Source organism: Gamsiella multidivaricata (genome assembly GCF_025024155.1).
Source record: "Gamsiella multidivaricata strain RSA 2152 chromosome Unknown BC939scaffold_16, whole genome shotgun sequence".
Lineage (NCBI taxonomy): Eukaryota > Fungi > Mortierellomycota > Mortierellomycetes > Mortierellales > Mortierellaceae > Gamsiella > Gamsiella multidivaricata.
Window position 1 is genome coordinate 138,984 of NW_026251724.1, and position 12,802 is coordinate 151,785.

Genomic DNA, 12,802 nt, shown 5'->3' on the forward strand with positions numbered 1-12,802 from the left:
GCGTAGGCAGCTAAACACTGGGGTATAGATTTCATCAACTCCATCTTGGTCCGTCAGACGTTCTCTCTAGTGGTAACGAAGAGACTGCGCGGAAGGGCGGATGAACTGATGGGTTGCGGTCGGCGAAGGACAAGAGGAGCAACGAGGAAACAGATGCTGTACTATCAGGACGGTCGGTCAAGTCCTCATGCGAATTCATGATTCCTGGGATGCTATATAGGGCGGTGCGACCTATATGGTGGAGGGATGAGAGTTTTCATCTGCAGACCTCAAAGGAGGGTGGCATTAATAGGCATAACCTCTGTAGAATCACCGCTTAGGAGGCATATTCTACTGCACTACTCTCTCCTACAAACACTCGCGCTTGACTTGACGGAAAGGGGCGGGGAGGCCCAAGAACTTTCGGGGCTAGGCCATCCCCCTAATTCAAACGCGAGCCACACCCTTTTTTTTGCTGCGAAAAGGAAGAATCTCTTCTAACTACCCGAGTTCACAGTAGTCCATTTTGATACTCCCTCCTTCGATGTCTGCTACGACCATCCTTGACAGGCTATAGACTGGGTGTGGTTCGCCCCCCTATCTGCGCCCTTAGCAGACGAGACAGGCCTGGCTTTAGACTGAATGAATATTCACGTTCATATTATATGATATGATATGATATGATATACCAGGAGAGCTCTTTCCAGCATTTGCCTCGCGTTTGATGTCCTATTTCTATGAGATAGACCGGGGACTGTGGACCTAGTCGTTGCAAACATGCGTCCGTTCTCTACATTCGATCAAAGGGCATGCAGTTTTATGTGCATACGACGCCTCTTTACCGGCAAAGGAGATGTTTGTCAATGGAGCACAGCGCGCTTTCTAAAACTTACCTGCTGTTTGAAGGTCTTTTTCGTATGTGAAACCAACAGTTTTCAGGTCCTGGGTCCTAAACGCATCTAAAATTAGGTCCACTACTGACTGTCAGTAGCAACAGACACCTAGCAGACACCAAGAGTCCTTTTCTCAATGGCATCAGTAGATGCAAGGCGCCGAACATGCTTGTTCTGTGCCGACCAGCGGGTGCGGCTCTTTTATTCAGGGATCTAAGATCGGCTAAGTGCCTCGACTAGGAGTACCACTTAAACATGTCGAGATTTTATCAGTCAGAGGACCTAAAAACTGTATATTGTTCGTTGTTCGTGGCTGTATTTCTGTTGTTGTTGTTGTTTTGATTGTTGTTGTTGTCTAGCAAAGATCCAGAGTTTGCAGAGTAATACTGTGCGAGCACGCTTCTGCTGATCTGCATAAGGGCGGTGAAAATGCTGCTGAAGCCTCGTGGATGGGTTATATTAACACCGTTGTGTAACCATGTTGGGCCACGATAAAGGTTCGTGCTCCATGGGGAAATCGGCTACGGAGCCTACGGACCCTGACGAGGGCATTCGCGGTGTGTACAAGTCCAAGCATGTTGACTCTGCTTGGTTTGATCGAAACAGCAGCATTCACCTGTCACAGTGTCGTTGCCACCAATCTCCAATCCCCATTCGGCATCCTTTTTGTTATTTGCACATGCATTTGGTGCGTGCGTAAATTGCGTCTGTGCATCCGTGCACCCGGGCCATGCGACTGACCCGCACACGCGTAAGACCCTGCCGCCGACGCACCAAAGGAACAAATCCAAATCTCTCATCTCTCACTCTCTGTTCATCTGCCCATCCCTTCCACTCATCTCATCCCGCCCTCTCTTCTCACACATCCGCCTCTTCTCACGCATCCACCTCTTCGAACTCTTATTCACGTCGCCCGTTAGAAAACAAAAACTTTCATGACCCAGGTCGTCGATCCCAGAACCCCATCCTCAGACCAGCCTCATCAGACAGAACCACTCATGGCGTTCGAATCCCATGTAGGCTCAGGAGTAGCCCCGTCGAATACCGCAACCACAGGCAGCCCCGGTTTCTATGGCACTGGCAACCATAGTGGCAAAAGTGGAACTGCGAGCGACCGTTGGCCATCACTGCTGAATATCAGGCAGGTCATCACGGCATTCATCCTTGAGATCGTCTCTACCTCGAAGCCACTTCGTGAAAAGTACGTATAAAGTGCAAGCACCATGCTGGGAACGGATGCGTGAAGAATACCCGCAACCAGGTCTCCCCATTGTACTGAAGAACAACCTCTTCCTTTTGTCAAAACACACCTAGACTAAACATTGTGGCCATACAGGCCTGGCACCAGTACCTCTCGTATGCGCAAACGTACCCTCTGCTGACGGTAACGTCCGTTCACCTGTGCTTCTGCCATGAACTGTTGCCTTCCGCCCAGAAGCCCTTTTTTTTTTTTTTCTTTCTAACGGTCGAATATGTTCTTCTCTTGGATTACTGATATCAACAAACGCTTCAGATGTTCATATCTGCTCTGGTGCTTCTATCTGCAGGGCCAGTCATCGTCTTTGCCTGCGTCACAGGCGTGTCATTGGGCATCCTCGTTGGCACCGCAGCCGTGTTTGTGCTTGTCGTCCAGTCCATCGTCGTGTGCATCGCCGGCGCGATCCTCCTCTTCATCCTCGGAACTATCGTCGTGCTCACGGTGTTTACGTTCTTCTGGCTGGTTGTTGGATATAAGGGATTCAACTTCTTGAGAAACCTCGGCCTTGTTCTGCATGCCCAACATCAGCTACACCAGCAACAGCAACCTCAGAACACCAGCGCCAGTCGCCAACCCGTAAAGACCAGCGACACGGCTTTCCCTTGAAATCTGTACTATCAAGTATGCATCCTTCTTCATTACAATCGCAATCTCGTAAGGACACAATCTATGGAAAAGCTTAGCGCAATAAACGTATAGTATATCTGGACTCAATTAAGGCAGCGATGAACTTTAGCAAAGCTGGCTAATTCTTTTAAGAACAACATCGGCGCGATTGACCTCCTCTGCAGATAACACTCCTGGCATCTCGTCCTCCTCCATTTCTTCTGCATCTACCACCACGAACTCCCCTTCCTCTTCGTCTTCATGTTCGTCTCCACTCAGACTGTGAACCATAGCCAGCTCTATACTTGGACCCTGATGCGACTCTGTACTCAAAGAGGATGCAGTACCCCGGATACCAACGCCTTCTGGAGGGCTCTTCAGTCTGGAAAGCATGTTCAAAAGTGAGGAAGACGCAAAGTCCCCCATCCTTTTTACCGAGGGCTCAGATCCTATAGAGGCCGCAACGCTGTTCATGCTTGAGAAGGTCTCACTGCTGGAGAGAGCCGCTGTGCCTCGCTGAGTCTGACTCAGGCCGTTGGAACCAACCGATTGTCCCAAACGTCCTGCTGTCGCGTCTAAATCGCTGTTATGAGCGTAGGAAGTGATATTTTCAAAGGTGTGGTTGATGCTGTCGTCACCATTGCCGATCCGTCCAAATGCCTCAACCTCTTGCCCACCCTCGCCCACTTGGACAACAACCGTAATAGGAACCCGAATCACGAAGTCCTTGAGTTTCTGAACAGACACTCGATTCTGCGGTTGATCATGTTGTTGCTGTTGCTGCTGCTGCTGCTGCTGCTGCTGCTGCTGTTGTTGTTGTTGTTGTTGTTGTTGCCGTTGCTGGTTATGGTATAGATTCGCCAGTGCTGACCCAGATGCCTTCTTCCTGATTGCCTCAATCGCACCAGCAATCAGACCTCCAGCTCCAGCTCCAGCTTCAGACGCACTAGAACTAGCCGCTAGCGGATGGTTGCCTGAAGCACCATAACTACCTCCGGTGCTGACACCACAGCCGCTGATACCGCTGGCCCAGCTCTTGACAGTTCCCATTGAAGCTCTGGATCCACGCCTTTTTGTAAAATTGTAGGCCAAGCCGAACGGACCTGGCCCTGTTGCTACACTAGGTCCACCCATATCCACACCTGCATCTGGGGGCGAGTCCAACAGTCCATCCGCAGTATTCAAGAACTTGATTGCTTGTCCAATTGCCGTCTGCCCCCCTGTTCCACCAATGGTTTTCCCTCCTGCTATGGACATCGTGCCTCCGCTCGCATGGTCAGGCGGATTCGATGACTCTACACATGCATGACCGACCGTTGCTAGAGAAGCAGACGACGATAGCTTGTTGTTATGGCCCAAAGCAGGCGTTGACAACGGCGTTAAATACCCTGAACTTTTGGTTTTCGAAAACAAATAACCGTCTTCCCCAAGTGAAGTTTCTTGGCGGTTCGCGGCCTGCTGCAGCAACTGCTTCTCCATTACTCCCAGATCAATGTCCTCCTGTTCAGGCTCACCCTCGTATTCAAGCACGTCGATCGACAATCGGAAGGTTAGGTAGTGCTTCAACTCGATTCGAGCCCTCACGGCTGAGGTATGAAATGGAACATCTTTGCCGTTTTTTCCATGTATCCCAACGCCGCTGGTGCTATGATTGTTGCTGAAACTGCCAACGTCGTTCCAAAGACTTGTTCCACTGACGGTATCAAACATGGTCGCCTGGGACTGGTACTCTAGCTCAGAACCGAATTCAAGACCGGACGATTCTGCCGCCAGGCCTCTAGTTGACATGTTCTCGTATCCTTGTCCTGTCGGCAACGATGTCTCCGAAGACGGCCAGGCATAAGTTTGTCTTAGCTTTGGAGAATCCAGAGGCACAGGAATAAGGAGCGTAAACGGCTTATTGGAGGGTGCCTGCGCCTGTGGTGCTGGAGTAACTACAGGTCGGAACTGAGAAGCACTGATGGGGGATAGGGAAGACGCCTGGAGCATTGGCGAAAAGGTAATGGACCCTAGAGAGCCCTTACGACCCATACTGGCACCCAGACGAGAAGGAGGCTTCAGGGGCGAATTGATATCGACATCAACATCATTGTAGGCCGAGAGGATCGGGGACAAGGGTGCAGACGAACTACCGTCTTTCCGAATATTCAATGGTGCTCTCAGCCGAGATGGAGGTATAAGTGAAAGCGGATCTGGAACTGCTAAGAAAGTATAAGGATTAGAAATGTCTATGCTCTGGTGGCCAGTATTCGCATTTCGGATACGCTCCTCTTCCTGCTCCTTTTCAGAGTAGGTAAAGGTTGGTCCTAACAAAAGCTTGATAGACCGTGACGGAACACCCGCCGTAGGAATTCTTAAAAAAAAAATAGACCCTCGAGTTTAATACCTCAAAGCAATCATCCAAAAATGAAAAACGCATCTCACTTCGGCAGGCTTTCGTCGTTACCTGCAGGTCTCCTTTTGCCAGAACTCGCACTCGAGCTTGCGGACGCGAATCTCCTTTCTCCAGCTCTTGTCGCGTCCATTGTCATACTCCGTAATAGTTTCTTCATTCACATCGTCTGTATCTTCATTTGCTACCGTAGCCACTGTGGATGACCTGACTTGAGTCGCGCTCGGCATCTCAGATGTGGACTGACAGCTCAACATCCTCCGCCGAGTCCATTCCGCTGTTACAGCTGCACTCCCAGTCCTGTTGTTCTGCTGGTTACCAGCGAAGTTGCTGGCCGCGTTCGCCGCTGCCTCTACATTCTGATACCGCCTCCTTAATGTATCGTTCTCGTCGATCTCCCGCCTTGTGACCATGCGAACAGTCAGTGCCGCCTGGAAGCTGTTAGGGTACTGAGGATCGAGATGTTTCTTCTTAGAGCACTGCTCTCCAATGTGTTTTCCACCGATATCAGTATTACCCATAGAAGCACTGATAGCTTGATTGTGGACATTATTTCTATCTTTGAGCAGAATTAGACCGCCCGTTTTAGGACAGGGCACCAAGCGAGACCTGCGCGCATAGCTCGGCATAGGGATGATGGACGGCACCTGGATTTGAACTTGGACCTTTGCCCCAGGGATAATGGCCTTTAGGTGACGCGTGCTCGGTAGGGTCGGAAGGGACATGGATGGCGGCGGGAGAAAGAATGCGGCACTGGACGACATTCTGGGAGCTGGACGGCTGAAGTATAGCTTGAGGGTCTTGCGGATCAAGAATGGAACAGCCTCTCGAGGCGGCTTTGAATTTCTACTGCCCTTCGTATTGGAAGGGTGCGCCGCTAATTTGCTGCTGTCTGAACTGCCATGAGCAGAGTCCAAAGGCGCACGAGTCGACTCGGGTTGATTGTCCGGGGTGCCCGTATGGTCGCAATCAAGATCATGAGGTTGTAGCGCTGATTGGTCGGTGTCCTGACTGTAAACATCTGCTGCCGCTTTTGCTGCGTCGTCAGCTCTCTTCAAACTGTTCTTAATGTACTCTTGGTGCTGCGTGTTCAGTTTAAAATCGCCTGCCCACTGGGGCTTCTTGACCTTGCCTGCAACGCGCAACTTGCCAAAGACCTGCGCGATAGACTTATTTGTCGACGCTACGTAGTGTGTAGGAAAGGAATTTATCAAATAGGTCAACCACAACATGTTTGTTGTAAGAAAAAAATGTCTTCTCGCCTAGATCTGTACATAAACATTACCTCCAAGGCCTCTGAACAACTTGCTGGAGCCCGAGGGCCCTTTACCTGTCAATTTTGCATCCAAAGAGGCTGGTGATTGCATACGATAGCTGCCCAACGAGACGTTGCCATCCGAACCGACCTTGTCCCAGCGGAAGAGGCATTTAGCCTCAAGCTCATACCACACCATACCCATCGAACCCTCGAAACTCTCCGGTCGGACCTCGTTCTTAGTCACAGGCAAGAGCCACTCCCAGCGCCACTCATCAATCGCTGCTGCTGCTGTGGGGTTCATATTGGTTTGATGGCTTGTCAATGGAGATGCCTGGATGTTGTTCTGATTATCATGCATTGTACTCAACGTAGATCCTGATGCCACTGCTGCTGCGACAGTGGCAGCTAGTGAAAGGCCCTTGATTTGCCCAGTGCTAAAGGCATCCACACCAACTTCCTCCACTTGCCTGTCCTGGAAGGGTAATATCAACTTCTTATCCCATACCGTCCGCGACCAGTGATGCTTGTCAATCTCGAAAGACACCAAATCCTGCCGCGCCCACGATATTGATTCCTTTAGACGTAAGTGCAGCACCAGCGAAACAAAGTGAAATTTCCGCCCGGGCAATCGTGGGATGTGCAAGATTAATCTGCCTGATACTGAGGGTCGATCGGTTGGGATCTCGATCGAGCGCGGCTGAAATGTGATCGTCGGCATGTTCTGAGCCGTAGGGCGTTGGTTCCTGTGTCCTTGTGGATACTGTTGCTTGACAGGGCTTTCTGCAGAGTCATTCGAAGGTGCATGAGGTTCAGAGTCCCACCTTCTGCAGTTTTTTTTGGATCCCGATCTCTTGCTATGCTCCTTGATAAAGCTGGCGAACCCAGACCTTCTACCAGTGATTGTATCTTTTACATTTGCAGATTGCCCATTTTGCTTCTGCTGATGTTGCTGACCCATTAGTTGGAACTGACGTGGCAATAGTAAAGACTGTCGACGAGGTCGCTCAACGATGGGTGAACGAGGCTCCTGTGGCGCCATTACGGGCACTGTTATTGACGGCTGCTGTACAGGTGGAGTTGTTTCGCCATTGTTGATCCTTAATATCGATGTTAGTGCTGCAGTTCCTTCAATAGTCCCTTGACCCTGGGCCTGTCCCACACCCGCACTCGCACCCGCTACCAAAACTGAGGTACTGCTCTTTACCCTTTTATGAACTGAAAAAGGCGAGCTTACAGAGATCGGCTGCGGGATAGTCGAGCGTGAAGGTGCGCCCGAGCAAGGTAAAGAGGGCAAACTGCGTGAACGCCTCAGCTGTCTTTGATCTGCCTGGTGGAATGTGACCTGATTCTGGCTGTCTGGACGATTTACATGGCTCTGAAAGAGTGATTTTGGCTGGAGTTGAGAATGCGGCCGACACCTTGGCTGACTTGATACTGGAGAGGTGACAGATGATGAGAGCGCGGAAGAAGAGGCAGACGAGAATGGTGAGGACGAGCTGGGCACAACTGCCGTAGTCTCATCGGGCAGGATGTCACTTGGATTGAGGATAAGCAGCGAATGCTGTTGCTCCAGGCTATCTTGGCACTCGTCGCGATCGTCAAAGCCGTCGTAGCCGCCGTGAATATTGCTACTGCGGGGGGCTTCTGACCTCGTAATTTGCACTGCAGCCCCTAGCACCCCGCGGCTCTTAGAGGAGTGAACCGATATCGAGCTGACGGCTGAGGTGGCCGACGAAGCTGAGTCCAGAGGGTTCCGTCGGTGTCGGACTCTGGTGCTACTGTCTATGTTGCTGCTGCCGAAGTCGAAGGGCCGGAAATGAGTGCTTCCCAGAATACGAGATGTCCCGGGCTCTCCTTCTCCATCCTCCCAATCCTTGTCAAGGACATGAATGTCCTCTGGTCGCATACTGTGTTGCTGAACACTATGCTTTCCGACATGTCTACAAGCCTTGTCATCGTCGCTGTCCTTGTTATCATCGCCTTGGCGAGTACTGCTCAACAGTGGTTCTGGAAGCTGCTGCTCTGTGCTCACTTTTGCATCGATATCTTCTGCTCCTGATGGCTCCTGCTTTGGAGGCCCTTGCTCCGTTTTTGAGTCTGAACCGTCCCTTTTGGCTCTCACAGCCGCGATATCATATGCATCCTCCATCACATCGACTTCAGCTGCATCCAAATCGCTGTCACCGGGCTCTTTGACTATCTCATCAACATCCAGTCTTGCAATATTGTCTGTGGTCAACTCCTTATCGTCTGGAGCGGCCACCACATTTGTCGGTGGTTTTGTTGGAGATTCGTGCAGGGTAACCGCGTCGACAGCCATAGCCAGGGCATCGGTTCGAGCCGTGTCCGTCGAGATGTGCCCATTGGCCATTGCTACTGATACCAGAAAGTACGTTCATGTTGTGTGAGCACACGCATGTAACTGCTTCGCCGTATTAATTTTCTTGTTCAGGATGGCTTCTGTGTTACCGAGATTTTAAATTCGCGCTCGCCACCACGAAGGCCTTCGACGGGAAAAGTACGAGACAAGATTAAACGGGAAAAACGGATTAGGGGGCGCGTAATGGGTTCAGTGGCAAAGTTCAGGGATTTCGAGGAGATGGTGGTTAGAGGGAGAGAGAGGGAGAGAGAGAAAGAGAAAGCGAGAAAGTGAGAGAGTGGGGGAGTGAAGAGTGGAGGAGCGGCGAGTACAAATACAGGCGCCTCAGTGCGTCGGATGCAAAGAAGGCGCCCAGATCGCATTGATCGATATACGACAGTCGGAGGGACGGACAGGCCCCCTCCCTCCTTTCAAAAGGCGCGCTTTGACAGACGTCCAACCTGCTTTTCGTGATTATAACAGCTCAGCGATAGCAACGAGGAAAATAAAGGCGAGAGAAGGAAGCTTACTTCATGCCACTCCCTCTCTTCCACCGCCTCGTCTCCCACTGCATTGGCAAACCATATACTGAAGCGGTCCTTCTCGGATCTGGTCCAGCCCCGAGTGTCCTTGAGCGTTCTTGAGCGTTGCTGCACTGCACGCGTTAATTTATTAGTAAGATCAGGGGGTCCAAGGGGGTGAGACGGAGAAGGAAGGGGCGTGTGAGAGACAACTGTTGATAGCCATCTTTCTTCGAGATAACTTGAGACTGGATGACAAAGATATGGCAGCTCTTCAAAAGAAGAAAAGGGAGGGGCTTCGCCTTACCCTTCCAGCCAGTTTCCGTATCACGATGTGGACTTGGATCCGTGCGTCTTCTCCAGGCCCCTTATTGGTCCCTTTCCTCCCGCGACGGTATGTCTTCCCCTGTCCATCTGTCCTTGATAGCCGGCTATTCGTTAGAAAAGGTCGTAGTATGCAAGTAATAGTCTGTGTATATTTTATTTTTTCTATATCTTTACATGGTGGGCTGCCATTGAATATTAGTCTACTGTACAAGTGTGTCTTCTCTGATGGATTTTACGCATAGCTGCCATCGTATGCCTGGCCACCACCTCCTACACGCATTTGCGTCGGCAATCTTGCGCTGTTGGACCGTGCAATCGGTGTTGGGTATGCGTCCATCTCGATTGGCACGACAGGAGAGCCTCCACGGCTGCCCGAACGACCGTACCGATCAGCGGGGGAATTGGCATATGAGCCTAAGCTCGAACCAGAGTGCGACGACAGACTGGATCCTGAGAGGTCGGCCAAGCCTTGGGTTGTGATCCTTGGCCTAGAATTGGCGCGCTCAATAGCACGAGCGGATGGTGGGAGACCGACGGGCATGGACGACGACGACGACGATTCTGAGCGGGCCACAGGGGTGCGGTTAGAGTTCGATCTCTTCACAGGTTGCAAGGGCCGGGGTTGGCTAAGAGCTTGCTGCTGACTAAGAAGTTGCTGCTGGTATGTGGGACGCGGTGCCTGTGGTGTATTATAGTCCTCATAGGCTTGAATGACACGAGCTGGCTTATAGGAGTTGTCGATGGTTGAAGCCGTGAGTGGAGGAAGGCTATAGTCGGTTCTGTCTTGGGGCTCATCTTGGTAGCGCGCCAATGGGTCGGCGATGTCTCGTCGCTCACCACGGCCTTGTTGCGCATGTGCGTTTCTCTCAGAGTTCGATCTCTCAGAGTTCGATCTCTCTGGAAGGCGGCCACTATTGTTTCTCCTCGGTAGTTGTTGTCCCGTCCTTCCCCCAGCGGGAACATACCGTTCACTTTCACCGAACCTGACACCTGCCCCGCCTCGTGGGCCTTGGCGATGTTCCTCAGAGCGGTTCTCGTAAGTAGGGGCGCTTCTATTGGCATCTGCGATGTGGGTATTCTGCATCCCTCCAGGCCCGATATCATCCATAAGCCTTTGTTTGCTGGTGGAGGTCTGCTTGGACAGAGCATCACCGCTATGCTTCTCACTTTTCTTTTCGATCGCCGGACTACCCTTTCCACCTTTACCTCCCGGGGACGTACGACCGGCTTCAACAGAACCGAACTTCTCGATGTCCCTTCGGAATTGTCTCCTGAACTGTGCTCGTTTCACGGTTGCGATAACGATGACGATCGAGAAAATAAGGAAGAAGGCACCGTTGACGAGGATACCCGTGGTCAGGTTGTAGCCAGCGATGACTGCTGGGCGACCGAAGAGGACTGTGTCACCTTTGGTGTCGGGGAGAGGGGTCGTGACAGGCGAGGGGACTGCGATGGAGGAGGATGTGGGTGAGGTAGCGGAGGATGGTATTGAGGATACTGTTGATGTGGACATGGTTGGTTTGGAAGTTGGGGTGGATGCAGACCTTGTTGATGAGGGTGAAGGGGATGCTGTAGAAGTGTGCTGAGTTTCTGCAGTGTATGGCGCTCGCTTGAGGAGTTGATGGGAACTAGTGTCGATTTCAGGTACTACTGTTGGCACTGGGGTAGATATGAGTTGAGATGCTGCTACGACAGGCGAAAGAGCGGATTCTACTGGAGCCAACCAAAGGTTTGAGCACAGACTGATGACGACGAGGACAAGAATGAAGAACGAGGAGGTCGCGCGTGAGGTCGAGGATGAGGATGAGACTGATGGAAGCAAGAAAGATGCTGTGGAGGATAGTGTCGAGGCTGTGCGAGGGGTTGAAGAAAGAGACATTTTTGTTCTTGAATCCGAGTCCGGAGATTTATATGGCGCTGTGCGACGACTGATGGGCATACGGGCAGTGGGCGAATAGGATGGGTCTGGAATGCAGACAGGGGAATCAGTCGGGGCGTGAAGACAGGATGCAATCTAATTTCTCACTAAGCGGTAAACAAAAGGCGGCAAGAAAGGATATGGTCGGACAATTGGCGCCAAGAGGCTTCAACAATAGGGAATGAATTATGAATGAGGTAGTGAGAGTGGGCCGGGGAAGGAGGGAGGGAGTGGCCGGTTTTATACGAATCCGTAGAAGTCAGCAGAATGAGGATACGACCAAGGAGCCACTGATGTGAAGGACGACGGATGAAACCCGCTGCTGTCTTTGGTGCCTCTCTGTGCAAACGTGTGATGCGCAATATTGCATGTTATATTGAAGGGAGAACTGATATTTGTTTGTTTTCCTTCCTTGATTGCCGTTTGCGGCGCACATTCGTGTGTCAAATGATGTAGAATGATAGTTTCTACAGCCTGAAGTACAGTACAGGGAGGTCAGGCGAATCGAAGCGGTGTATATACGCTGTCATGGCGACCACGTTGATTGCAATATATGAACACTCGAGTAAAATGAATTTGAAACAGGACAGGGGCACACAGACAAGAACACTGCCGAAATCCAAACTCAACCTTGTGCACCAACTCCGCGAACCACTGACAACAACAGGTATACCCCAGTCCAAACCCAAAAGAACCGCCTGCAAGAAGGGAACGATAACCCTCCTCCCTCTACACTCATTCTGTACCTGCTTAGGTGGCTAAGGGTCCCCTTACATAAAAACTTGCGTCTCTGGACAAGCCATCTACGTGCTTTATTCACTGCTAGTTAACGAGAACCCTAGTCCTTCAATAAACCTGGACCTCATAGTCAAAGCCTAAAGGTGTAGGTAGTGTCGCAGCAGAAGCCTGTTCTCGCGTAAACCTATCTATCAAGTCGACGGTACTTTCTCCAAGATATATATGGGGGAAGGGTGATATCTTCCAAAATTCATTCGTTTATGCAATTCGTCCAATCAACAAACCCACTTTGAGTCAAGCCGAGCTGGACACTTCTTACCATTTACAGAAGGGTAACCACTTTATCTCTCAACCCTTTGGTAGACTAAGTCTTGCATCACAGAGACTTCATGCAAAATCATCTACCATTATGTTCAGACCCCATTCTAGAGATACACATGTACGTTGCGCCTTGTTGTACAATATTCCGGTATTCTTTGAGTAACCTGAACACAAAGATAAAGAGACAAATAAAATTTGCCAACGGAGCTATATTGCAATCTCAAAGTGAACG

The 12,802-nt window shown here is 50.9% G+C and overlaps 3 protein-coding genes across 3 annotated transcripts; 1 reads left to right on the forward strand and 2 right to left on the reverse strand.

The window, feature by feature from the left end:
- Positions 1–1,560: 1,560 nt before the first annotated feature.
- On the forward strand, positions 1,561–2,799 carry BC939DRAFT_76524 (uncharacterized protein). The gene is made up of 3 exons (XM_051561889.1): positions 1,561–2,073; positions 2,187–2,256; positions 2,386–2,799. The coding sequence occupies exons 1-3, from the start codon at positions 1,808–1,810 to the stop codon at positions 2,734–2,736; spliced, it is 687 nt and encodes a 228-aa protein (XP_051414588.1). The 5' UTR covers positions 1,561–1,807; the 3' UTR covers positions 2,737–2,799.
- On the reverse strand, positions 2,800–5,647 carry BC939DRAFT_76532 (uncharacterized protein). Its single transcript, XM_051561890.1, has 2 exons — positions 5,183–5,647; positions 2,800–5,089 (listed from the first exon to the last, which is right to left on the reverse strand). Exons 1-2 carry the CDS (start codon positions 5,539–5,541, stop codon positions 2,863–2,865), a joined length of 2,586 nt encoding a protein of 861 aa, XP_051414589.1. The 5' UTR covers positions 5,542–5,647; the 3' UTR covers positions 2,800–2,862.
- Positions 5,648–9,713: 4,066 nt separating this feature from the next.
- On the reverse strand, positions 9,714–12,017 carry BC939DRAFT_444213 (uncharacterized protein). The gene has a single exon (XM_051554638.1). The coding sequence runs from the start codon at positions 11,530–11,532 to the stop codon at positions 9,826–9,828; it is 1,707 nt and encodes a 568-aa protein (XP_051414590.1). The 5' UTR covers positions 11,533–12,017; the 3' UTR covers positions 9,714–9,825.
- Positions 12,018–12,802: the final 785 nt, after the last annotated feature.

Excerpts from the sequence above, each read along its gene's own strand:
- BC939DRAFT_76524 (XM_051561889.1), top strand. The coding sequence starts at position 1,808 with ATGACCCAGGTCGTCGATCCCAGAACCCCATCCTCAGACCAGCCTCAT. Across the intron at positions 2,074-2,186 it reads TCGAAGCCACTTCGTGAAAA|ACTAAACATTGTGGCCATAC; the intron begins GTACGTATAAAG and ends AAACACACCTAG. Across the intron at positions 2,257-2,385 it reads AAACGTACCCTCTGCTGACG|ATGTTCATATCTGCTCTGGT; the intron begins GTAACGTCCGTT and ends CAAACGCTTCAG.
- BC939DRAFT_76532 (XM_051561890.1), bottom strand. The coding sequence starts at position 5,541 with ATGGTCACAAGGCGGGAGATCGACGAGAACGATACATTAAGGAGGCGG. Across the intron at positions 5,090-5,182 it reads TGGCAAAAGGAGACCTGCAG|AATTCCTACGGCGGGTGTTC; the intron begins GTAACGACGAAA and ends TTTTTTTTTAAG.
- BC939DRAFT_444213 (XM_051554638.1), bottom strand. The coding sequence starts at position 11,532 with ATGCCCATCAGTCGTCGCACAGCGCCATATAAATCTCCGGACTCGGAT.